General features: G+C 38.5%; 1 protein-coding gene across 1 annotated transcript; it reads right to left on the reverse strand.

The window, feature by feature from the left end:
• On the reverse strand, positions 1-27,409 carry CTR9 (CTR9 homolog, Paf1/RNA polymerase II complex component). Its single transcript, XM_034770007.1, has 25 exons — positions 27,230-27,409; positions 25,613-25,711; positions 23,552-23,791; positions 22,836-22,953; positions 21,433-21,522; positions 18,168-18,316; positions 15,495-15,602; positions 14,863-14,970; positions 14,480-14,716; positions 13,313-13,402; positions 13,067-13,195; positions 12,765-12,948; positions 12,193-12,281; positions 11,731-11,916; positions 11,476-11,563; positions 11,076-11,224; positions 8,789-8,905; positions 8,535-8,680; positions 5,462-5,533; positions 3,808-3,943; positions 3,298-3,438; positions 2,753-2,907; positions 2,323-2,419; positions 1,830-1,942; positions 1-1,035 (listed from the first exon to the last, which is right to left on the reverse strand). The coding sequence occupies exons 1-25, from the start codon at positions 27,272-27,274 to the stop codon at positions 591-593; spliced, it is 3,531 nt and encodes a 1,176-aa protein (XP_034625898.1). The 5' UTR covers positions 27,275-27,409; the 3' UTR covers positions 1-590.
• Between the last annotated feature and the right edge of the window lie 568 nt (positions 27,410-27,977).

Genomic DNA, 27,977 nt, shown 5'->3' on the forward strand with positions numbered 1-27,977 from the left:
TTTTTTTTAAATTGGTATATCAGGAAAACAAGCAGGCACAAGAAGGAAAACTTTTCAAAACTTAGGAGTTGCATCACAATAAACTTATCCTCTAACAGAGAGTAAAAAAACGTCAGCATTGATCTCTATTCAGAATGACACAAAGAAATAAATACCCAAAGTTCTTTGTACCATTCAATAAGATCTCATGAAGACTGGCCTGTACCTTTTTTGCATGTAGAAACATGGAACAAAATACACCAGTTTTAACCAACTCTTTGAACTTGGTGTTTTTGTTCTGCAGCATTTACATACACCCCGCCCTCATTGTGTGAGTTTGTTACCACTCACTGTACAGCATCTGTGATCTTCAGCTATGTTAGCTTCAGTGTAAAAATACACCATATACAGCAACACAGAGAAATATCCATTAATGCCTAGTAATGTACAGCTTGATAGAAAAAAAAGTCTCATGAAGCAAGTTTCACAACGGTTTTACTAAAACATTAAGCTTTCTTTAAATCAGTTTTCAAATATAAAAATTGGATTTTCCTCCTCATAACTGAAGTATATTTAAAAAACAATTTTTAAAAAATGACTGTAATTTAAATCTAATCGCTATCATCTGATCCACCTTCTGATCCATGTTCAGACCCCTCGATGTTGGATGCCTCTGGTTCAGATTCATTGCCAGACTCTCTGCCAGAGCCCTCGTTGTCAGATCCTCTATCAGAGTCTCTGTCTGAATCACCACTGCGAGAAGCTGGACGAGATTCATTCTCTGAGCCACCGGAGTGACTTCTTCCCGACTGTACAGAGTGGCTTCTTCCAGATTGCACAGACTCATTGTCAGACTGTTCTGAATCTGACCGTCTCTTCTTTCTGGCTGACCTGTCACTGTCAGAATCCTCATCAGATGGATGAGCACTGGACCTCCGTGGACTACCTACCTCACTACCAGACTTGTTTCTGTTATCTGAATCGCTGTCCGACATGATGCGTTTATTGCGCTGCTGTTCAGCATCATCAGAATCACTGTTGCTGTTCCTGGCATTTCTGTTTTTTAAAAAAAAGCAATATAATCAATTATTAAAGCCGCAAGCATTGGCTTACTATGATCAAGCGAGAATCCTGGATTTCACAGAGATGTTGACACTCCCACTGAGAAGGAAGAGAAGAAAAAGACACTCAAATAATTCAGAAAGAAATATGGTATCTTGTATCATAGTGCAGTACTCACTATCTTCCCAAGTGCAGTGGTTCCTAGTTTGGCTATGAAAAAGGGCATTTAGCAAATCTGTGTGGATCATCAAGGAAATACAGTAGCGAATGAAAGGTGAAACACAAAGAACCCATTTAGACTAACATGATAGTCCTGACTGCTGAGATTGGAACCCCCCACTTCTCTGACATCTCTGAAGCAGAAATACCAAAGGAGACATGAGTATATGCTTTGACTGAGAATGTTTTTTAGACCTCAAAAGTACACACTTTCTGGGCACAGAATTTCAAAGTAATGACTGTTGAATTTTTGGCCGTTTAACAATAATTCGTTTGTTAATTTGAGGAGTGTCAACCCTACAGTTATGTCAATTTAGATTTGGGACTAATATATACTTAGTTTTATTTTAATCATTATCTTCAAGCACGGGTTTGCAACCTGAGGGACTGGATATCAAAAGGGTCACAACCTGCCCTTTACATATTGCTCATTTAGAGAACGGTGTCAGTTAACTAGGAAGGGTTGTCCTAATATGGCAAAGGTTGAAAGCCAATCTCAGAGCTTTTTCCATCAGGTAAAAGTCAGCATTTGACTTTCAAAATGTACAAAAATCAATAAAGATTCATACCCATCATCAGCAATTTTGAGTTTATCCTCATCAGAAGAATCTTCACTAGATGAAATTATGGCTTTTGATTTGATCTTTCCCTTCATTGAAGGAGGCAGACGTTCTGGCTTGGCCTGTATGGGAAAAAATGCAAAGTAACATTGCTTGTTCACTGGAGTAAAACTGATATTAATAACTGAGAGCTTAAAGTACAACTGTTCTAACATAACAGATAGCTGTTAGAAATAAGTCTAGTTTTCTGCATCCATTTATAAATCATCTGGTTGGAATTTATGTTCTGATTTCAACATGGAAGTGGAGAGTTTCAGAAGCATCCCTGTAGCTACTGCTATATTAGGAGACATAAAAGAAGGGAACAGTATGATGCATGTTTGCTGCAGGAAGTATTTTCCATACTTCCCCCTACAGCGAATGTCACTTTACTGAATGCAGTCGCACTGTAATCTTCCAAATGTAAACAGGAACTATCAAGGCATTACACTTTTAAACTTACAGCCTTTTTCCTCTCTGCTTTGGGTGGACGTCGTTTTTTAGGTCTTGGGCCATTTTCATTTTCTTCATCATCAGTTCCATCATCTCCTTTCTGGGGTCTTCAACACAAAAATCAAGTCAGAATTAATATTTAATTCCTGCATAAACAGTGTCTTATTTCCAACAGTGTCAAATTATCAATGTGTTAACCTGACATTTCTTGTATTATAGGAATATGAACAGTTAGCATTTTGCTAACATTTACGTTTTATAATTGAGGTGTATGGTCATTTACAATGGGGAACTTTCTTTTTTAAAGAAAGTTGTTTGGGGAAAAAAAGCAAATCTACTTGGTCTTATTCTAACACCATTTACAGACTCTTTTGTAAGGTATACTCTAAACCGATACTACAGAGTTACAAAAAGAATCAAAAAGGTTTAAACTTAGTTACCTCCTCCTCTTTTTCTTCTTCCTCTCTCCATCTTCTTCTTCACCATCCTGTTCACTACCACTGCCTTTCCTCCTCTTTTTCTTTCTGGACACAGGCAGATCTTCGTCACTCTCATCATTGACAAACTCATCAAATTCTCCTCCTTTCCTGGAACGCTGCAATAAATTAAAAACCCACGCCATACCAGATTATTTGTAATCTGAAAACCAGTCAACATATGGAGACTATAAAACTTTTTACCGTAATGCCCCAACTGTCCCATTATCTGTACAGACTCAGCACTAAGAAGCTGGTTCTTAAGATGAATATTAGAATTTATAATTCCACTCGCTGCTGCTATTTGTTGGATAAAATATTTATTTTCGGTACTGTACTCTTGGAACAATATATTAAATTTACCTTCCATCCCAAAAGTGTCTGCATGTCATTGATGAGCACTCTGTAATGCCCCACTAAATGTCAGGTGCTGATTAATACCTGTCTTAACTCTGGTCACAGAGTAACTCTAAATTATAGAAAAGTATGGAAAAAACTCCATTCTGTACCCTTCCGCCACCACGTTTCTTCTCCTTCGATCCTTCTACTTCTCCAGTAAACATCAAAATATTCTTGGTCTTCTCCACATATTGGGCTCTTTGTTCCAGAAGTTTCTTCTGTTCTTCTTTCTCTCGGAGACGTTTTTCTTCCTGAAAGAATCAGAGCAAACTGACCATTATCAGGACCCTGCACTGGAGGCATGGAGAAGCAGCTACTGCTAGTGTAGTTTATAGATCACAGTGACTATGGATGGCTTGGGGGGGAGGGGTGCGTGTGTGTGTGAATTCTGTTCTCCCAGATATCACTTTCACCTTTCCTTCCCCAAAGCCTGAATGAACAAGCTCCATAGAGGAAACAATTTCACCCCTTTTTACATATCCCTAAATTTTCAACCCCCTCTTTAAGTGCTTACATTAAAAAATTCATATTGAATATTACTTCCTGAACAGTTTCTAGGTATCAACACCTGTTGACAAGCACACCCATTTAAAACACAGAGTACTACAGGGAATATAAACCTGTTCTTTAAGCAGTTTTTGGCGGAGCAACTCCTTTTCTTGTTCTTGCTTGGCACGCAGTTCTCTCTCTTCTTCATCCTGCTTGCGTGCACGAGCCACATGATACTGAGCTTGGCTCAGTAAATCAGAGCATTGCCTATAACAGTCAATGTTTTCAATTAAAGGAAAGTAAGTTTCTAGGCACATCCTACATGCTAGAAGGAGACGGTTCTAAAAAGAACCTACATCACAATACTAAATTTGTCCATACCACTGAACAAAATACAAGCCATCAAAAGTAACATAACAACTGAAGTGCTTAAATTATTCTATACACAACATAGATTTTTCCTTTTAAAATCCATTACAGTGGTATGACTTACTTCAGTTTATTATTCATCTTCTGAGACATATGGATTTTCTAGCTAGCTTTTTTAATTTAAGCCTGAGGAACATGTTTCCACACAGAATGCTACTCAAAAGCTGCCTTGTTTGTTAAAAAGTTTAGCTACTTCAGTAAGAAAAAATCCTTAATATAAAGAGGAAGAGTCTTGAATTCAGCTGTGCAGCTCCACAAATACCCCTTACAAAAGCACCTTGTATTTAAACAGCTGTAATTAATGAACCTAATGCAAAAATATATTCAGAAGTTAAGATTGTATGTTCAGGACTCAGATTTTTTAAACTGATTTAGGACTAAATCTCAAAGTGATTTAGGCACATTAGAGCTTAAATTCCATCGACTATCAATGGGATTTAAGCTCTCAAGTGCCCTAAATCACATTTGAAAATGAGATTTAGGCTCCTAACTAAATGAGACATGGCAACGCTGAGTGCAGTCCTGTCTAAAAATCTGGGCTTAAGTGCTCAAACATCAGGAAATGAAGTAGTAAGTGCTCTCAGTTCAATCCCCTTGTAAAGTAGTATTCATTGTGAAGTGACCTTTAATATGTTCACAAATAGTTTCTCAAATACAATGCAAAATATTTTTCTGCCCACAATTTCAGACATACCTATAACTTCTAATGGTACTGTGGTCTGCACATGACAATCTGCGAAAAGCCTGAATTTGTAAGATGTGCAAAGAATAAAGCCGAGTTTTTTCATTCAATGTGCATCTTACAGATATCTGTTTACTGCACACCTAAGCAAGATGGGCTCATATGCACAGTACTATATTATTTAACTTGGAGCACTGGTAAAAACAGCTAAGAAGCTGCATCCAAAGTACTGCATGAACTCATTTTGAAGTCCTAACAACTCTTCAAATTACTGGTTTCACCATAGCACTTCTCGGTGAAAGGTAGTTAGCTGCCAGATTTCATCCTTCTGATCCCAAGCCCCCTTAAAAAAAAAAAAAAGGCCAAAAATTATTTTTAAGAGAAAAATGGTTGCCATTAAAAAAACCCACAACACATTTTCACAACGTTTTGCTCAAGCTTACAAACAAATATTCCACCAGAGGGCAGACACCAGGCCTGGCAAGTTCTAGCCTCTCAGCAGCAAATTTTGGAAAATTATGAGCAACTGAAAAAACGAAATTCTAATGGAAATGCTCACACAGCCTTATCTATAGTTATCACTATTCCCCCCATGATAACAAACCGACAACTGAGTTTAGTTCTGGAAAATACTCTGTTTTAATCAGAAAAAAAAAAAAAAGAATAATTTTTACCTGGCTTCAGTAGCAGCAAGAGCCAAATCAAATCTCATTTTATCTCCTACTTTACTTAAATAACTGAAGTATCTGGAGGGAAAATGAAAAATAAAAACAGATTGAAATAGTGACATTTCATATTTCATCTTATATTCCCTGTTTTGTTTTACTTAAACACTCCATTGCAATTTAAGTCTGATATCCGTAAAATAAACATTCTTAAAATGATCACTACAATTATTATTGCTCTTTTCCACCTTTAATCCAAAAAGGTCATAAAACACTTTACAGGCTTTGTGTAAGGACTGATTCACTCAGCGTGTAGAAATGTTTAAAATAGAACATGGCAGTCTTCTAATGCTGCTGACACTATCAAACTGTTTACAAGTAGTATGAAAAAAAGAAACTTCAGCCAATTGAAACCACTGGGAAAATGTAGGTAAATAGAAATTTGGCTGTGATAACTCAGGTGAACACCCTAACAATTGCCCAAAAAAAAAAAAAAAAAAAAAGAGATAGCATCTTTTCAGCACAGTTGGCTTGGTTCGATTCTATTTTAAAGTACTCAAACAGAACCACATCTAACAATCAAGTTTTAGATCTTTTTAATTTAAAAATGAATGCTTAGAACTCCCATTAATAGAGGGTCAAATACAAATTATCTATTTGCTTCTATACTGGAGGCAAGCCTAGTTTCTAGACACAGATGTGTCAGGTAATTCCTATGTATTGTAATTCTCACACAGAAAGAAACTGATGTCTCAGAAATAGAGAGCTCTGTTGGAGACAGCCTTGAAAATAATCTCTCCCCCCCTTACAGATCAGTCTTGCCCTAGCTTTCCCAGGAATCTCAGATCTGCTTCTGCTGCACCTGCATAACCCAGTCCTGCTACCCTGCCATCCGTAGCCTCTGCTGATGACATCAACAGGAGGGAGTCTTTAAAACCCTGCTCCACTGGCTCCTGACTATGTTTTTGGGACTAGTCACACTTATCTGTTTTCCATTCTACTTTGGACTGGGGTGACCATTGAAACTGCAGTGAGAAAGGGAGGAAATAGAAAAAAAAATATTTTTTTCCTGCTAGAACTCTACCCTGACCCAATTTACATGTTCTCGACAAAGCACAGATCTCAGAAGATGGAGGAACACAAGTGAGTGAGGATAGATCTAGAGACCTTTAGAGGTTTTGAGGTCCATAGGTATAGCTTCTGGAAGGCATGCAATAGAGAAAGACTTCCCAACCCCCTCAAAAGAGAAATCCTTGCTTGCAGATTGAGAAGTTGTCTAGGTTTACTTGGTTCTGCCTCAGCACAGAGGGCTGGGCTTCATGACTTGGGAGGTCCCTTCCAGCCCTACCTTTCTATGATTGAGAGGATTTCTAGAGTAGAACTTTTTTTCTGTGCTAGATTGACCTAGCATTCTACTGCAAAGAAAATGAAAAAAATGTGTTTTTTTGTTTTTTAAATGAGATACAAGATTCAGATTCCACCCTCAAGTTTATCCTGACAGACATTCAGCAGCAAAAATGAAATGTATTGGAAATCTGAATCCCCCCAGATTGGGGCATCAACTCCACTTTAAAAAAAAAAAAAAAAATCTGGCTAATTTATGGGTAATCCTAGAAGAACCATAATACTTTAGTGAGTACAGACAAGCAGGATAATTTAAATTCCGACAAATTCAGTTATGTAATGCAAGCCATTTTCCTCAAGAGATTACAGACTTCTCTTACAGGATTTCTAAATGGAAATTTGTTTGACTGGATTTTGTATTACAGCATGCAATACAGTTTTGAAGTGATTGCTTGTATAAATAAAAGTTTTTTTTTTATTTTTAATTTGTGAGCAAAATAATTAGAAGCCTTTATCCTGAGGAAGTGTTTTGGTCAATACTAGGAGCAAGATATTTCTGGGCATGAATAAGGAAATAGGGCAAAAGACTGAGAAAACTCAATGGCAATTGATTAGTAACTATGAATGAGATCAGAATTAGAGATGTCCAGTGGCAAAGCGAAGCCAGGACTAGTAAAAAAGTACTCAATTTGTAACGTTGGTTGATACCTGTAACCAAATCGCTATCTACATAAACTTCTCACTTCTGTAACTGAACAAGTCACTTTGATAGGTATACAGCTCAAAAGTGAAGAATCACACTGTGGTTTGTTCAAGCAAACAAAAAAGTAAAAGTTTGCCTGCCACACAGTGTTTTGGAATTTAAGGTAAACTACTCCTTGAGATCTGTCACTGGAGTAGGTTGGCAGGTAACCAGGATATAAAACAAATGACTTCATCCAAGATTTTACAACCAGAGTCTGCATCAGGAAAGTGGGCAGGAAGAAAAGAACGCTGTGGAAGGCCAGCATTAGTTACCAAGGAACTGAATTAAGCCTTAATTTCTATGGCATGTTCAACTGATTATGCTCACAAAAGTGCTGACAGTTTGATTAATCTAATTACACTTAGTTCTCTTTATTAAAAATGTACAGTTTGTAAGATAACTTATGAAGTCTGATTAATTAAGAGACCTTGAACAAGCTCATGAAATGGCTCCAAAGCTGTAGTTTTGTTTGTTTTGTTTTTTATTTTCACAATTTCTGCTTTGGTTGAAAATTTTAACCAAAATTATTATTTTCAGTTAGTGAATAGCAGTTTGTGATAGATTTCCCTGTCCCCTTCAATTGTGCTCTTCTCCCACCAGAATGAACTACATAAGGTGGAGACATAAAACAAAAACCGAACTTCTTTGGAGATTAACTCATTAGCTTATCAGGACATATGACATCAAAATTGGATTTGGAGCAAAGATTGGCAGGGCTCCATTTCTTCAAGCTTAAGCTCTCTACATCTGATGTTTTTCAACTAGGAATGTTGAGAGAGATGTAACTTTTTTTTTTTTTTTTTTTTTTTTTAAAAAAGCACACCAGATTTTTACAGAAGACACTTTCACTCATATCAAAATTGGAGTTTAAGATACACACTGAGTATTTTCTAGAAGAAAGTATTTTCTTCAATAACATAACTAGGTAAAACATACTATAGCAATTAAAAAAAAAAAGGCATAAACACTTCTTTTTTTACTGCATATTGTTACCTGTGGGCTAACTCCAGTTCTTTCACAGCATTTAGTACTTCCTTCAGGTTACTTTTTTCATCTTTCAGGACAGAGGTGGCTAGCCTCTGTAGCACTAGAGCCACATTAAACATAAGGACTGTATCACTGGGTGCTACATGTCTAGCCTGTGAATGAAATGCACATCTTTTAAATCGCAGAAAGTTATCAACGACATATGGATGGTAAGCAATTAAATGTACCTTAATAACTGCAATATACATACATATTTTTACCTTCAGCAAAGTCTGTTTGCATTCCTGTAATTTGCCACATTTGAAGAGTGCTCGGGCCAAGTACAATAATACTTCAGTATTCTGATGCTTATAGAACTTTCTGAGGCAGTTTTCATACTGAAATGGAGAGATCAAATTACTAAAAAAAGAGATAGTGGAGTTTTAAAGAACTCTTGTAGCGGTTTTGTATTGCAGACAATTCCAAGTAACTTGGGTTCTATTCATGAAATAGCATATTTCATGATTATTATTTTTGTTTTAAATAATTACATCATATTGCGTGGCTCTCTTCCACTTTGTTTACTGTATACCAGTTACTGTAAAAACTTGTAGGTCCCTCAGGACTCCTGCAAGTCCTTAGCTTAATACAATAGGATCCTACGCATTTTGGAACAGACAACATCGTAAGCACGTACCATTCATTTACAGCAGTGGTTGGTTGTCTGGGGGGTACACTGAGGTCTTCCGGGAGTATATCAACTCATATAGATATTTGCCTGGTTTTACAACAGGCTACATAAAAAGCACTAGTGAAGTCAGTACTAACTTAAAATTTCATACAGTGACTTGTTTTATAATCCTCTATAGTAGACAATGTTTTCACCACTCATGCTGAAATGTAAGTGCAGTATTTATATTCCAATAATTTTATTTTATTATATGGTAAAAATGAAAAAGTAAGCAATTTTCCAGTAATAGTGTGCTGTGACACTTTTGTATTTTTATGTCTGATTTTGTAAGCAGGTAGTTTTTTAAGTGAGGTGAAACTTAGGGTAGGCAAGACAAATCAGAATCCTGAAAGGGTACAGTAGTCTGGAAAGGTTGAGAATCACTGATTTACAGTAATCAGGGTAGGGGTACAAATTGTGCAAGAAAAAGAATTGTTGTAATAAGCATGTTCATTTAAGTTATGAAATTTGAAATTCCCATTTTCTCTCTCTCTATTCATGTATATGTATTGCTACCATAACCTGAAATATACTTGATGTACCTCTTTTACCCCCCTCCCCCGCTCCTTCACTATAATTTCTGAGGAAAAAGAACAGTCAGTTTTAATAAATGCCTATCAAGCTAGTTCTATTTGGATACGATCTTTTGATCTCCCTGTGCTTTGCAGTGGAGGAACTCTTTGCTATGCTGCTCTTAAGTTTTGCGTTCTTTTCTGCTTGTCAGAAGGATACGGGTAAGTGACCCCCCCTAGTTTGTCCCTGAAGTTCTAATACTCATAGAATACCTGCAAAAATGTTGAAGTAAGGTTTCTATTAAGATTTTTGTCCTAAACAATGCAATTGGCTGTTACAATAGACTTGCGACTTCACTTTCATATAGTATAATTTGACTCCTATTGCTATCAAATAGTTTTATCAATAGTTTCAAAGGAGGAGTGTATCTAGTAGGTTTTTTACGGCATATTAACTATGAAACCATATAGCATCACTGTTTCTTGTAATGCTTTTATAGCCATTCTGAAGCTCCTAGGTGTGTTTATTCTAAGGCCCATGTACACACAATTTAAGGAGGGTTCTATTTCCATGTCTCTAATAATGTTTTTTTGTTTGTTCTGAGCTTGTCTCCAAAATATCGTTCAGTTGAATTTTGCTTGTTTTTGTTATTTTAAGTTTGACTCGTAGGGCACACGTTTTACAATAGCAGTTTTCTAGCGGATGGATGTTTCTTTGGAAACAATTTTGTTTAGGCCATAGTTTACCAGATCCCAGTACAAAAGGCATTTTCTCTCTTAATTATTTAGTATGACTCTTGAGTTTGTGGATTCGACCAAAATAGTTGGTAGGATCAACTATGTGTGTGTTGAAAGGGCGATGATGAAGTTATAAACGTTTTCTTGGTAGTTTTGAAAGTGTGTTATATACATGTAAGTAGTCACTCTGGGCCATGATTACAAAACTTTGCCATGAAGGAAAGACAGCAAATTGTACTTCTCTACTTCAGTAAGGGTCTCTTATAAATGACCAAGTGACTGTGTTGACTGAACTACACACAATCAAAAATGCCTCCTATTTATATCTTAACTCTACTTAGGACAGCATAGAAAAGATAAATGTACAAGTTGATAGAACCTTTGTTACTCTTGTCCACAGCTAGCAGTTCACTTCTAAATCTAGACATAACCTGGCAGCTAAAAGGACTTCTATTTTATTTTGAATAGGACCATAATTTGTTAAAACAGAATATTATTCAGAATAGCTGAAGCTGCTAGCAATGACCTCTAGCTATTCCTTTGCTACCTCATTCCAATATTTTAAATGGTTCAATTTATAGAGGTTACCATCTGCACAGCACTGATGTACTGCTTCTGTTCTACGTAGATGTGTGCCAAATTCAGCCACACATCACTGATATCTGCTGTTGCCTCTCTCACTTGGGCAAAAACATCACGAGCCTCACGGAAATATCCTTTGTGTGCCAATACAGCTCCTAAAGGGAAAGTTAAATGTACAGTGTAAGCTTCCAGGTCTAAATACTATAAAAGTTACCAGAATGTTAACAGAAAATGGAGACAATTAGCTGCATGATATAGACAGACATTCCTCCAGAGATCAGTAATGTATAGTCCCTGCAAAAAAACAAAAATGCTTGAAATGCTCTACAGATTATATACTAAAAGAGCTAAATCCAAGAACCACCACTAGTAAACTACTAAAGGGAATTTAAAGTGTAATAATCACCTATGCCATTAGCAGCATACAAATTCTTTGGATCATTTCTAAGTACTTGCTTGTAGATTGCTAGTGCACGATCTTGATGGCGCTTTTCCTACAAACGTGAGTAAGAAAAAGATTAATCAATCATTCATCTGTTTGGTGACACAGTGCACCTAATATTTTACAACTGATGAATTTGCCATACAACATAAAATACTTGCGCCAGGGAGGTCAAAGGTTAATGGCATACCAATGCACTTCAACAGATGTGAAATTTACCTTCTCTCTATCCCTGGTGGGCTGATGCAAAGTTTGCAACCAGACATTACCAAGAGCCAGCATGGAGTAAGTGTCATTTTGCGTGGATGGTTGTTTCAATATCCTTTCAAATTTCTTCTGTCCTGGACCCCACTCTTGTTTAGCCAAGTGAAGATTACCAATTAAAGACCAAGCATCTGGATGGTCCTGAAACAAACTCCATTGTAAGTAACTTAAGGACTGCTTTCACTTATCTGTGTTAGACATCTAAATACAAGCCTTAATCATTGTATTATTACACGTGTATTATATGGAAATAAACTACATTTTTATATATAGAAAACAGAGCAGAGGAAGTTAACCAGAAGAAAGGACTACTTTGAATAACTTGCATACATTCATAAAAAAAAGAGAAAGACGGTAATCCAGTGAATCCAATTTGAAATTTTAGTTCTAAATTAAATATTTAAGAGTCTCACTAACCTGATTTATTTGAAGTGCTTCTTTAAACCAATCAGAAGCCTCATAAAAATTGCCTTTATCTCTAGCCATAGCTCCTAAGCGCAAATAGCCTAAAAACAGAAAATGATTTTACATAATCTGCTCAAATAGAATAAATTAGGTCAGGCATGGATTTCACAAACTGTTTTTTTCCTGATACATTTAGGTTATCAAGCAATTAAATATATTCTATATTTTTATTTCTATATATGGACACACATTACATATGATTTTTATTTAAATGCTGGAGAATATCTTTTGAGTTGGAAAGCTTATTCTATCTCTGACTATATCTTGTGTAAGTGTTAATTAAAATAGTTAAAATTTGAAAACACTCTGATTTGACTTATGAGCTATGCACCGAATAGAAGACAGAAAATTTCAAAAGAAAGAAGGATACATCGGTTACACAAGACAATCGCTCAGCTTCTGAAGTCTGTTATAAAACAAAAATCTCAAACAATACAGAGGGGCAGATGAGGGCCTCACTACAAAAAAAAAAAAATCTTTCAGTTTGAAGAGGATTGTTGAACCAAAATAGAAGAATTTCTTACAGTCAACATAGTTAGGATGTTCTCTTAAAATGTTTTTATATAGCTTTTCTGCTTCATGGAATTCACACATTGCCTCATATAATCTGGCAAGATTATAGGACGTTGTTACTGAGATAGCATTGTAGTAATGCTCATCATGTTCAGCTTCTGCCTTAGCACGATCCAGAGATGCCAAAAAGTATTTCTAAGGACAAAATAAACAGAGAGGAACAGAATGCTTGGATGATTAAATAATTTAAACTCAGACTCTGGATAATCTCTTAAAATTAGGTTATTTAAAAAGTAGTAATGTGGTTTAGTACCTTTGCTTCACCTAGGTTTCCAAGCCTAAAATGGAGAGCACCCACATTATTCAAAATCTCTGGTGGGACATCAGCCTGCACTTTCTCCTGAAGGATGCGTGTTGCTGTTCCATAGGCTGAGAGGGCACCCTGTGCAATTGTAAGATTGAAGAGGTGGGAAGGAAGTAGCAGGATGAGTTCTATGCATCACTTTGTAACTTAAACCAAGTGTATACGTTATACGTCTCCATTTTACAGCATTAATACCTGTATGTCAGTCTGCTCAAGGATTTGCGCTAGTTCAATCCACGCTTCTACGTCATCTGGATACTGTTCTGTGACTTTCTTCAAGTGACCCTGAGAAAAACCAAACATTACTTATGCACTCAAAAGATTAATATAAACTGTCAAAAAAGGCACCCGAGTTGGGTTTTCAACGTGTTTAGGCTTGAAAGCAGTACATTTCTCTTCTGTAAAAATATAAAACCTCAAATATGCATATGACTGAGCATGTTAGGCAACAAAGCCAACCTAGTTCATCATCACTTAACTCAACACCATCTATTCCCCTCCCTCTCCCCCCCCGCATTTAGTAAGATATGGGGAAAGCCCTTAGGGTTCTAAATATTCAGGAGGAATACAAACTTCTTCAAAACTACCACATTCAAATAACTGAGAAATTAGCAGACTGATTTGCCATGAAACTTATTTTCAGTTCAGTCCCAATGTTATGCTTGTCTGTTTTCATTAAAGCTCAGCGCTGGGAAATGTCTGTGTTCCCTACCAAAAAGATAGTATGTCATGACAGAGAGGTATTCTATACTGTTAAATTACTGATCAGTAAACCAAACCATGTTAACACACTGCCATTCAAAACGTGAGGGAAAAGCAGTGCTGACTAAATGCAAAGAAAATCAGTAGGAAAAGATCTAAGCATCAGAAAGAGTAAACAGACTTAAATTTTAAAAAATGTTGTATTAGTATGTGACAATGTCCTTTTAGAATGTTAAACTGGGAGGACAAGACTATTCCCAGAAATGTGATCATCAAGTTGTCATTTACAGGCAAATCACCTATTTTGTGCAGAGGAACACAAGTGTTTTTCCATATGCAACAGAAAACAGAATGGTTTTGTTAGCTTTGTTTAACAGGTCTCCTAGTGTGGTCCCACTTCTGTTCAGATGACATTACCTCCTCTGCAGTTAATAACATCTGCCATTCGGAAAAGTGATTGGCCTACTAAAACTATCACACACACAGTTCTATTTTCACAGCAAAGTAAACCTGATTTTTAGTGATACCATAACTCAGATTTTCAGGGACAAATTTTACCCTTGGATACATGAATGAGGCATCAGCTGGAGTGACACATTCAAGGTCATCAAACAGGTAATACTGAGATCCAAAGTTCAGCAAATAAATATTTGAACATACTTTTGCAATATCTCGTTTATCTTGGTCTTCTGAAGCAGCATAAAGAGATCCAAGGATTTTCATAGTCTCATAATTGTTAGGGTAGGCTTTCAAAACTTTTTCAAAGCATTGTGATGCATTCTCCTTGTCCCCCCGATAAATGTACATTTGACCCAATCCAAAAAATGGTAATACAAAAGAGGATGAGGCAAACTGCGTGGCTTGGTAGTAATACTGGAAAGCTTGGTCATAATCTTCCTAATTTAAAAAGAAATAAGGAGAAAAAAAAGCAGATGGATTATTTTCTTAGTGTTCTGTTTAGTTTTTTAAAAATGTTGAATACATTTGAATATTACAATGTCCTAAATGTAATCTAGAAGAGGATTTTTTAAAATTCAGTCTACCTGTACGTGAAAAGACCGGGCCAGCTGGTAGCAACTCTCTGCCTGCATAGCTTCAACTTCTGTATTATGGAAAGCATGGAGAGCCAAGTGCTGGACTTTACCATAATCCTGAATGATGAAAATAAAACTCAGTTTGAAAAATCCCAACCCATTTATGGTGAAGTTTATACATTTCTGAAACATCAGGCCTGGACTGATTAACGCAGACAAACATAAGCAATAGAATTTGGTAAGTTAACATCAGTAGATTTAGTTTTACAAGTTACTGTTCTTTTCTCTATACCCCAGTTTTAAAAGTAGCAGAAAATAAATGTCTTCAGGAAACATAGGTAGGTTTAAATTAAGAAAAAAAGTGTGCGCGCTTTCTTGGCAGTCTTAAGAAAAAAGTAATAAGGGATTTAAAAATTGAAACTTTACACTTGTCTGCCTATAATAAAAAATTTATTCTTACCCTTTGGCCTTATGAAAGTCACACGATGGGTAAAACTTATTCTTTTAACAGCTATACTTTAATACCTTTCGAAATGCAGGATTTAAAATGATTTTTGGAAGGCAGAAGCAGTAATGAGTTTGACACTGGAGCGGTTACTGTTCAGAAGGTTATGGAATTTTACATTCATGTATTTTCTTACCTTTTTGAAGAAGAAGTGATTAGCCAAGTGGTTCAGCACCATTGGGTTACTGGGATCAATTGTGTAAGCTCTAGAAAGGAGTTGAACACCATTTTTGATAGAATCAGCCTAGATGAAATATTGATAGATATTAGCACTATATTTCAACATATTTCCTCAATATAACATCTTCAGAGCTATTCTTCTCATAAGTCCCAGGAACTGTGGCTCAGAAGGGCCTTCCCATTGATGGCCAGAAGCAGCATCAGGATAGACAGAGCTCCAGCCAGAACCTCTTTTCTCCCCCCAGATTCACAATAGAAAGTAATGAGCCCTTTCATGGGTGGGAGAAAGGGGAACAGGACTTCCTGAGGTGAAGGTTTCCCCCTACCTCCTCACAGATCCTCTCATGACTGGACTTCCTCAGCCCACTATGGTACCTTTCCTCACACTCAACTACCTTGTTCCTATTTACTCCCCCACGCACCCGCAACATTCCCTTTCATCCCCACTCTGGCCACAATTACTAAAAGAAGAAACACCATGTATGCTCATCCTCATCTTGATTATTTTGTTAATATGTTGTACCCCTTTTCCCACACTATAGGTTTTTCTCTAATGCGCAAGCTCTGGCCATGTGTTCCTATGCCTTTGTACAGCAACTAGCACACTGGAGCTCCAATCTCAACTAGGGACTTTGAGCACTACTACACTATAAAATATTAGATAAGCATTTGCTTTTTATAGTCTGCCTTTTAAAAAATAAACATCATTCCCTTCCAAGGGGATCTCTTAATTTGCAATAATTTAGTTTTCCTGAATACAAACCCAAACTTTACTGCAAGTCAGAACCCATGACAAGTACAGTAACTTGCAAGCTGGCACAAATGTGAAATTGTCACAGGGAAGAAATCTTATCTCTAATTCTATTTACTGCTCTGTCATTGACTCAATGTGTAATTTCTGGCAACTCTACATCTCAGTTTAGCCATCATAAAAAGGGTAAAATACCCAACTGAAAGGATTAATATTCATGAAATGCTTTCCGATGATCAGATGGAAGGTGCAATAGAAGTGAAAGTGTTTTACAGTCCAAAAATATATAGGGCTTTTCCAAAGCTATCATAGTAATATCCCTGTGAACTTAGTTTAATGAATCACTTATGATCTCAGGTTTTAGAACTTTTTGGTTTGGTTCTATAATTTTAGCAATGTAAATTCTCTCATTTCCATATATGTTTATTTATACTGTACATAAAGTTAAATGTGCAAATGCAGGTTTGAAAGGATGCAAAAGGAAAAAACATACAGAAATAGAATTACTATTTGTATTTTCAATGCACTCTACATGAGGCTACATCTTAAATTTATATGAAAGCTAGAAACAATGCAGAAGGTGGTCACCTGTTTAGTAAGTAGGGTGTCCAATAGAGAGCAAGGCCTGGTCTACACTCAAAAAGCTGTATTGGCATAACTATGTTGGCAAAGAGTGTAATTTTTACTGATGCTGTTATTTGGGTAAAAGCCCTTGTGTAGATGCACATGTACTACTTTAGCTCATTTTGCTTTGCCAAAATGGAATAATCAGTACATGCAGTTCTACCAGTGTAAAAGTGTATCAACACAGGTTTCAAAAGTTTTTTTTCCCCTCTTACTTAATTGGCCTCTCAGAGTTGGTAAGACAACTCCCACCTTTTCATGCTCTCTGTATGTGTGTATGTATATATAATGTTCCATTCTATGAATCCGAAGAAGTGGGCTGTAGCCCACGAAAGCTTATGCTCAAATAAATTTGTTAGTCTTTAAGGTGCCACAAGTACTCCTGTTCTTTTATCAACACAGGAGGGTTTTGCCAATATGGTTAAAGTGGCAAACCTTTTACTGTGGACAAGTTCCATGTGAAACCTGTACTCTTGAATCTATACTAGTTACATGCAAACTTCAGACAGATGTTAAGGTGTTGGTTTGGACTTATGAAGTCTGAATAGCCTGGGATCAGGCCACCTGAGACTGCCTTTCTTACCAAGACACTCTGCTACAACTGCAATCACTGGAGACACAGACAGTAGATTATTCCTTGATACAATGGTGAGGGGGCTACTCGTATGGCATTCTCCCTAAAGTGTCCTTCTATATCAGACCAATTTGACTTGAGATATGCAGACTTTCAGAGGATGGTAAAGGACTTGTTTTTAATGGCTGGCCTTTAAAGAGGGTAAGGGAAGAATGCAACACTGGCCAATGTGTTGCAGAGTTATTTGTATTTAGAGGGGCTGCTTATTGAAGGTGGTGAACTGATTAAAGTTCCACAATTAAGGACAAATTTCAAACCATTAGCAATGTACTCAGACTGCGTACATGGGCACAGTTTATTATTCTATGTTAAATAAATAAATACACACATACACATATATTTAACACACCACTATAGTTTTGAATTCATATCACTTCTCATAGAGCCGCTTCTATTTAATAAGCGCACGAGAGATTAGCATTATTTAATTTGCACTCTTCATAACTATTCAGAATTGCAATACCATGATTCAGTGAATAAGAGTAAGTGATTCAGTGATTATTAAATAAATATATATAAAATTAAAAAAACAAATTATTTTCAGACTGTTGTGAGGCTCACTGTTTAACTAGAAACCCAATACAGTACTTCACATTCTCCCCATCCCAGCTCACACCCACCTCTTTGTTATTGAGCTCTAGAACAGCCAATCCAACCAAAGCCCCTACACATTTCGAATTGAGCTCCAGGGCCCTGCTGAATGCCAGACGAGCTTTTTCCAACTTGTTCAGTTTCACGAAGCAATGGCCCATGCCTAATCGAACCTCAGCTAGGAAACAAAAGCAAGTCATTCAGAATATCAAAAATCAAAACTTTTTACATGTATGTTTTTTACTCTAAACAGTGAGCTGATACAGGATTGATATCTTTATTACTTGATTCACACTGTATTTAGAGATGGTTATAAACAAGGCCCCGTGCTCAGTGGAAAAGCTGATATTAATAGTGTGGTAAGGCCCCTGGTTTCTACTCTATTCCAGTGGAGCAGGCTTCTACTTTTGAAGTAGTTTCAGATAATTTTTTTTCATTAAATGAAATATGAAAGATTAGTGCAGTCAGTGTAACATTTATGCTTATTTAATATCACTTTTAATCTATTCCTAATAATTTTTCATTGTGCTGCAGAATGACATTTAGAAAGAACAGTATTACAGAATTGTCAAGCAGGAAAGCTGGAGGTTTGATCAGCTAGAAAGGGAACAGTTTTGGTACCTCGGCAAGGGTATGAGATGGTTTGGGATTGTGGGATAAGCAATTAAGCAAGGTGTTTCTTCTAAAATGATTAGAAGTGAAAAGGTTAACAAAGGCTGCTTAAATCAGCATCCATTGGTATCAAAGTTCTTACACAGTTCAACATAAAGGGAGCAGTTCACACTACAGACATTGTTTCAGGCTGCCTGCAGACTCAAGAATAAACAGCCACATTTGTTTACAGTCATTTCACATTTAGAAGTTTTCCTTGTAAGCAATTAAAAAAAAAAAAGTTTCTAAGAAAAACAGGCACTTCAATTTCTGAGTACAACTCTGCAGCAAGGAGTGGATTCTGCAGCTAATCCATAGCTACAGAATCAAAGGTTACATGTGGCCCTAATTCAGGGGTTCTCAAACTGGGGGTCGGGACCCCTCAAGGGGTTGTTGAGAGGTTATTACATGAGGGGTCGCAAGCTGTCAGCCTCCACCCCAAACCCCGCTTTGCCTCCAGCATTTATAATGGTGTTAAATATGTAAACAAGTGTTTTTAATTCAGAAGGGGGGGGGGTCACACTCAAAGGCTTGCTATGTGAAAGGGGTCACCAGGACAATAGTTTGAGAACCACTGCCCTAATTATAACTCATGTTTAGGAGAGAAAATGGCCAAGTAGCTCATGTAGGTGTACCCCATCTTTCAGTGTTTTGTAACACTTATTCCTCTCTTAAAGGAATGTGCGACACCCTCTTCAAGTACTTCCTTAATTTCTAAACACTGCATATATAACTTCTGCTGCCTCTGGTAGTTTCTGCAGAATTTTAATAAGAAAAATCCCATACTATACAATGAATGATCAGCTCATCAGATATTTTTGTATCATTTGATACATCTTAGATAAATTTGACTCAGACATCATTTGTTTTGTTCAGAGTTCTGTGAGGTCTCCATTTACCTCTGTCTAACTTCATATTCAAAAAGCTTAGAGCGAGTTTCTGTAATCTTTTTTGAACAATTGTCTTGATTCGGACATCCCTTTTGTACTTTCTGCACTTCTTTAATGACTTTTTAAAAATCTATTGGTCAGACATGCATGAAATACTATTCTGAACTTGGTCTCCTTAAGGTAGGTCTACTCTTTGAGCTGGAAGCATAAATCTCAGCTCAAGGAAATATACCTGCACCGGCTCTCCTTGAGCTAGCATACTAGAAATGGGGTGTAGCCACTTTGGTGTGAGCCACTAGTCACGCCGAGTACATACTTGTCTGAGATGCTAGGCACATACTCAAGGTGGCTGGCCCCTCCCACTGGCATAGCTATGCTCTTTTTGATGTGCGCACTAGCTCAAATCATAGTCAGTGAGAGTACGGCCAATACTCAGTTTTCTACCCCAAACGTATTCATTTGATCCTAACCCAAACCAATTTTACATTCAACACACACACACACACACACACACACACACACACACACACACTTCAACCAAACCATGGGAACAGCCACTGGTAGTAAGATGGCTCTTCAACATGCCAGCCTCTTCATAGGACACGAAGCAGAAGAATTTCTGGACAAATGCACCATGAAACCAATGATATACTGGAGATACATTGATATTTTCATCTTCAGGACAGAGGACCTAGACTTCCTCAGATTTCCACCACAACTTCAACCATCCCCATCCATCCATCCTACAGACACCTAACTATACACAATAAACCCACAGATCGCACTTATCTTCACAGAGACAGTAACCCCCCAAACACACCAAGAAATCGGTTATCTACAGACAGGCACTCAGAGTCTCCTCAGAGCATATTCTGTGGTAAGTCTGGGATATACACTAACATATTTAAGACTGCCTTCATCAGACATGGACATTCCACCAGAGAAGTACATCACATCATGGAACAGGCCACCCAAATACCCCAAGAGAACCTGTTTCAATACAGGAAAAAAATCCTCCAACTTCACACCTCTATTTGTCACCTTCTACTCCACACTGGAACCCCTATGAGGTATCATAAAACAATCACAACCCCATACTCAATGGGGACCACATCCTGAAAAAAATCTCTCTCAAACTACCTCTTCTGGCCTTCAAACAACCCACTAAACCTCACTATCAGAAGCAAGCTCCTCACAGACCAAAACCACACCAACAGATGCAAAACTTGTATACATATTTACACTGCTATGATGACCAATACCCCCCCCACACACCTTTCAAGATACATGGGTCCTACACATGCCTATCACCCCATGCGTACCTCATCCAGTGCACTAAATGCCCAAATAACGCGTTAACTACCTATGCTAAACAATCTGTTCTGCATTATATTTAGTTCTGACACGGAGTACCTTTTCCAGACCTGAAGAGAGCTCTGTGTAACTCAAAAGCTTATCCAATGAAACAAAATTACCTCTGACCCACCTTGTCTCTCTAATATCCTGGGACCAACATGGCTATAACAATACAGCAGACATACTTTTAGTCATTTACTCAGTTAGCAGCTATTACAGAGCCAGCAGAAAGCAGATCTGTCCTATAAGAATAAGAATTTAATTTGTGACAGCGTGGATTGGAAAAAAGGAATTATAATAAAGCCCATTTTCTAACTGCAGGAATTATAAGGACCAGTTTTAGGTTTAAACAACTTAGTAAGATCACTTCAGTAGCAAAGATTTTCTAATGCCTTACCTGGACAACCTGGGTTGGTTCGCAGTGCTTTTTTGTAGTAGGCAAGGGCTCCTCTATAATCTTTCTTGTTGAACGAAATGCATGCTTTACCTATTACAACGAACAAGTTACAGAAGTTGCTAGAGGTTTGCTATTTTGACCTTTTCAGTAGTTAGTGCCAAAATAAATGGAATTAGTGAAAGCCTGGATGCTATCAGGAACATTCATTTGATTATAACTGCTTTGTGGGTCTTGATGCCGAGCCTACAAGTGTCAAGTATCTCAGAAAATAAAATTAATAAAGGGCAACAGGAAACCAAAGTAAGGTTTTAAAATAATTTTTAAATAAACATTCATTTTCCTTTCTTGGTTAGGAAGTTTGGATGAAAATTGCCCTAAGCTTCACTCTAGAATACTGACTGAAGGGGTTACTGCTTGCTGTCTCTTCACTACTGAAAGTATTCTGACCACAATAAGAGTACACAGCACCGCTAGTGTCAGCAAGAAAAGTCTAGTAAGTAAGGTGGACTGTCCCAGGTGACTGGCCCCTTTTAGAGTAAAGGGTCTGCCCCACCTGTGCCTCACTCAGCTCTCCTCCCCAAATGTGACTAAATCGGATAGGTCATGTGACATCAGTCTAAATCAGTCACAGGCCTAGGAATAAAAGAGAAGCCTCCAGAGAGCCAAAAGGAGGAGAGAGTGAGCAGACAGCTTGAAGGAGGCATACTTGCCTAGTGAAAGTCGAACTGTGCACCTGCCTGTTGGCCCTTCAGCCTATTGATCTTTCACAGTACTGGGGGAAAGGACAGGATTAAAGAGGCCAGCTCAAAAGCTGAGTGGTGCAGTCAGCCTGAGTTCTCAGCACAGACCCTAGGAGGGCTGTGAGACTCCTGACATATGGAGGGGTAGCTTATGGGGACACTCATACAGAAGCCTAGAAGGAGGACTGTAGGAACCCTGAATCAAGGGGAACAAGGACTTGATTTCAGGGGATAAAAACTACACTGATACACTCAAAGAGACATATTCAACATACATGACCCCTCACAGAGGAATCTCAATTTAAAATATTTTAACCTGGGAGTTGCTTCATAAGAGCCAAACAAAGGGGGAAGAAGAGGTAGCACATCTGCAGGATCAAGCCATACTACAAGGGTGGACATGTACATAACCACACAGGCATTAGCATACAGTTGTTGATAATGCCCCCACCACCACAGCTTTCCTTTCTGCAGGCACTTCCTGAATCCATCTCAGAATCTTAAATGTGTATTACCCCAAGACAGATCTCCCTTCTTTATTGCAAGGCCCACATATGTCTCTACTTACGAGAATTGGGACAGACTGAGAACATGCATTTTCTACAAGTCCTAAACAGAGATGGAGAGACTGGGTTTTTGCAGAGATATTCACAAAATTCTTACCAAGGAGGGCTGGAATATTATTTGGAGACTGGTTGAGCACAAAATGAAACTGGGCGTCAGCCTGGTCCATTTTATCACCCTCCAGCAGACAGAAGCAGGCTCTTCCCAACAAGTGATTCTAGATGAGAAACAGATTTCTAAGATATTATTCTTTGCATTTTTATGCAAAATCATAGTATTTGTATTTGGGTCTTTCTTAAAAAAGTTATAAAAATTAAACTAAAGAAGAGAGTGCTAATGTACTACTTTAAACCTCATTTTGGTATTTTATGATGAATTTGATTCTCCTGCATCAAGGCCTGTGGCAATACCAACAGCGAGACCGTAGGTTTCCACAATTAATTTCTACAAATCACATACCACCAAAGTAGGAAGGTATATTGAACAAAATGTTTAGGCCAACACACAGGCATAGTTACATCAAGACGCTTGAGCTAGAACCACTTTTATTCTAGGCAGTGCTACACAAGTGCCAATTTAATCCAAACATTTGTGAAATCAGTAGTGTAACACATACTAATGAGGTTGTAAGGGCTTGCCCATCAGTGGCTACCTTCCCTTTAGGGTACAATAATTAGGTATCTGCTTCCTTTCAAAAAATGTACTTTGAATCCAGAGTTGGAATATGGATACAATAACAAAAAGTTACAAACTAAGTTTAATGACACAGTTTATAGCTATGATTCTTTGTATAAATGGACTCAATCTTTTTTTACCTGATCATACATGATAATTTTGTCAGCCATAGTATACAGCAGGGTAGCTTGTGTAATGAGCTCCTTCTTGTTGTCTTTATTCTTTTCCTTCCGTGCCTGCTGTACATAGTATGCTGCCAGAGTATCCAAGCATGTCATCTGATCTTTTTCATGGTCTCTATAATCCAAGTTACCATCTATTCGTGCAGCTTCCAACAGTTTCACAAAATCTTCTGTTTTTCCTTGTTTGTAATATTCCAACTATAAAAGCAAACGACATTTTAAATACTACATTTATAGCTATTCCACCATATTTTTTTCCAGTTAAACTGCAGATATTCACTTACATACACCTCTACCCCGATATAACGCGACCAGATATAACACGAATTCTGATATAATGCGGTAAAGCAGTGCTCCGGGAGGGCAGGGCTGCGCACCCCAGCGGATCAAAGCAAGTTCAATATAGCACAGTTTCACCTATAATGCGGTAAGGTTTTTTGGCTCCCGAGGACAGCATTATATCGAGGTAGAGGTGTAGTAATGTAACATGTTTCAATATAGCTCCTTGAGTACTTTTTCTTAGTACAAGATCTTTCCACTGATTAATTACATACACAAGTACCACGATTGTTAGAACGGGTACTCTGCTGCCCACAATAATTCATTCATTCATTCAGACACACACACGAAAAATTATTCAAAGATGAAATTGTTGGACAGTACACAAGTGATCTGCTACTCCTGTCCAAAATAGCTCTGGGATCCTTAAGTGTTCAACTGGACAACCAGAGACTAAGCAAAACAAAAAAAAGTCAGTCTGAAGCCTGCCTGCAACACGTCTGAGACTACAGAACCTACTAAAGTAGTGTACGGTAGTCAGAAGAGGGTGAGCATCCTCATGTAGGACTTCATCCCCACAACCTTCTGGTACAGAAGTGAGCATCCTACCAGTCAGGCTGTAATCATTCCAATTTCAGTCATTCATTCTCTCTCTCTCTCTCTCTCTCACTCGAACAGGTTATACATTAGGAAGAATACAGTAACCAAACATTCATGTCAGTTACAGCAAGTAAGGTCTTTTAATCAAAATGGAATTTTAGTTTACACAGAAAATGTCCAGGATACCAAATTTCAACTATACTTACACTGCTAAATATCAGTACACCAAGACAGTATAAACATCAGACAAAAGTTTTACACATTCAAAATTGAAATAGCACATAAAATACTCGGAGGGTTAATTTTATTTATGAGGAGAAAGTGAAATAATTATTCTAGGAAGCAATAAGGTTTCTTCTATTAAAATGGAAGAGAGACATATTTGATTATGCAACCATGGAAAAAGCTATACCTAAACTGGATTGCCAAATGTGATATAACATCTTACATTTACAGTGTTCTAAAACACACTACATACTTTTGGAAAACACCTTTGGAAATTTAGCCAAAGCATACACAAGTTGAACTTTACAAGGAAAGAGTTCAGACCATTCAATCCTAAAATTCTATGTTGTTGATTCTTTTCACATTCATAGTCTCTTATGGCCATTTTCTCTCCATTCACTCTTTTCTTATTTATCAAAGCACTTCCCTGGGAACTGTTCAGATCTCCCTTCCGGACAGCATAAACTTGATATGGTAGTTATGTGAATATTGCTAGCACTGATCTTGCCTCATTATGATGCATAGCCTAGATAGTAACTTCTGTGTTACTAAATTAAGAGGATTTTTTTAATAAGCACAAACAAAGAGACAATTTTATTTTTCTCGATTCACCAATGTATTTTTCCCCACTATATTTGAACACCCGTTTATCAGGACAATGTTTTTTACTTTGAAATACCGAAGTTAAAACAAAATGAATGAAGTGTGCAATTTTTAAATATAGTAATAGAAGCAGCCAAAAATGGTATCATTTAATTACAAACCTCAAGTTGTAGAGCCTCTATTGATATCTGCAATATCAAAATTGATGTAAGAAATATCAAGCCCAGAATTAGTGACCTAGAAGAATAATTTAATTTCTTCTGCTAACAAATGCAATATAGTAGAAATTAATTTATTTGCATAAATACTGACCGCTAAAGCAATCCATATGTGCAGCTGAGTATGTTCCTGTTTCAGGATACTTATAACTTCATCCCCCTCCGGTAACTGATCGAAGTCAAGCTCAATGACCTAAAAGCAAGAATAATATTCATGTTAAGTGTTAACTCATGTTATCTACTTCTTTAAAGTTCCATTTAAAGTCTATATTTACAATATTTATAATAGAAACTCAACAGAAACCCTAATCCTCACTCTCTCCAGCATGCCAGAAATTAGATTAGACAACCTACAAGAGTCTGGATTGTCCACTTGAAGAGGTTTTCCCCACAACCACCCTCCGAATAGGATGACCAGACAGCAAGTGTGAAAAATCAGGATGGGGGTGGAGGTGGGTAATAGGAGCCTCTATAAGAAAAAGACCCAAAAATCAGGACTGTCCCTATAAAATCAGGACATCTGATCACCCTACCCCCGAACAACATAGAAAGTAAATATCTATGGGGTTGGGAGCAAATACTGTCCTCAGAGCACTAATGGCCACAGCCGTCAACAGAAACTGAACATATTTCAGAGAGCAGAATATAATCCATTTTTTTGTAGTCTATGGGCAAAGGGAGAAAAGAATAAATCTGTCCTATTATTTATACAACACTGACAATGTGCTCAGCAACGTAGAAAACATAAAATGAGTCTCTCTCAAAGAGGTTATGATCCAGAATACAGACATATGAAAGAAAGGTTGGTCCAGTGGTTAAGATGGCAAGTTTCAAACATAGTAACAGCTAATTGCAGTGAAAGATTTTTTTTAAACAAGTATGTGTAAGAAGTATCTAGTAACAGAATATAATTGCTTCACCAGTTTAATAACTCATCTTCATACAAATTTTGAACCAATGTAAGTTTTAAATTGATTTAATTATACTCATGTAAACACCTGTGTGGCACTCTTAAATCTATATATCCCTATTGTCAGTTTAGTTTATGTTGTCAAGGAACCCCCTTAACTCAACTTGATATAAATCAGCTTTAAACTGAATTAGGAATGTCCACACAAGGCTTTCCACCGATTTAACTAAGCTGACTTTAAAACACACTTTTAGCTAAGCTGGTGTGACTTTGTACATAGACAACATGAAGTTTAACCACTCCATACTACAGCTGGACAGCACATGGCCAAATGAAAGTTACTAGTCATCAAAGGAGTTCGGACTAAGCACCTTACACTTTTATTATTGAAGGTTTTCTTGGGGGAACTAGGCCATCATCCTCTTCCTTGTGATGCGTGTGTGAAAACAACCACCACAACGTGCGGCCGGCCGAGGCCCCGGGGCTGCATTTCCTAACAGCTGCTTTCCTCCCCATGAAAACAGGCACAATCCCGCTGGACCCCAAGGGGGGAGCGACAGGCCGGGGAGTGGGGGGGAGTTCAGCGGAGTGAGGACGGCTCACAAGGCCCATGGGTATGTGTATGTGTGTGTGTGTGTGTGTGGGGGGGTGTCAGAGTTATGAGGCCACTACACACACACACACACACACACACACTCACTCACTCCTGGGCCCCCCCGCACAGCCCCGGGCCCCCCGCCCACTGCCAGGGGACCGGAGGGGAAGGAACCAGGCCCGGGGCCGCCGCCGCGTCCCCCTCACCTCGTCAGTGTCCCGGAGGGGGATCTCGATCGAGCCGCGCGACATGGTGCTGCTGGCGCTGGCCCCAGCCCGACCGCTTCAGCCTGGAGGTGCTGCCGCTGCGAGCTCCGGGGCGGCCGGCAGCCTCCGCCTCGCTCGGCTCCCGTCGCCCCGCGCACCCAACCCCCGTCACAAACACGCCCTTTGACCCCGGAAGGGCTCCGGCGAAAACGGCCCAACTTCAGCCCGCCTCCCCCGAGACCCCGCCCCCCAGCGCCGGGGCCGCAGCCAGCCCAACCCGGTGACACGGAAACACCGCCCCTCCCCCAGCCCTTAACCCCCCTCCCGGCGCGCCCGCCATTTCCCCGCGAGCAGCCCACGCGTGTCCGAGCCGCCTCGTGCCGAGCCGCGCTAATGGGGTGTCGCCCCTGGTCCCTCGACGGGCCTGGCCGCGGTGGGAAACGGCATCGTGGGCAGCAGCCTGGCTTGGCGCCGTGGACAGGGGCAGGCCGCCGTGTGGGAAACGGTGTCAGTCTCCGCCTCCCCTGAGTGCCGGATCGTGCCAGGCCCGGTCTCCGGTGGGAAACTTGTGCCCGGGCGGTAACGTTAGTGTGGTTGGGGGTAATTCGTATCTTTCCGGGCATGTCGCTACCGGGAAGTGCCCTTGGTGTCCATTCAGTTGTAGTGACAAAAGTCCGTTGCTGGTACCGCTTATTTCCCGCAGGCCACCGGCGTAAGACAAACGAGCCAAAGCTCTTTTTTCGCCTGT

Source organism: Trachemys scripta, chromosome 4, assembly GCF_013100865.1.
Source record: "Trachemys scripta elegans isolate TJP31775 chromosome 4, CAS_Tse_1.0, whole genome shotgun sequence".
Lineage (NCBI taxonomy): Eukaryota > Metazoa > Chordata > Testudines > Emydidae > Trachemys > Trachemys scripta.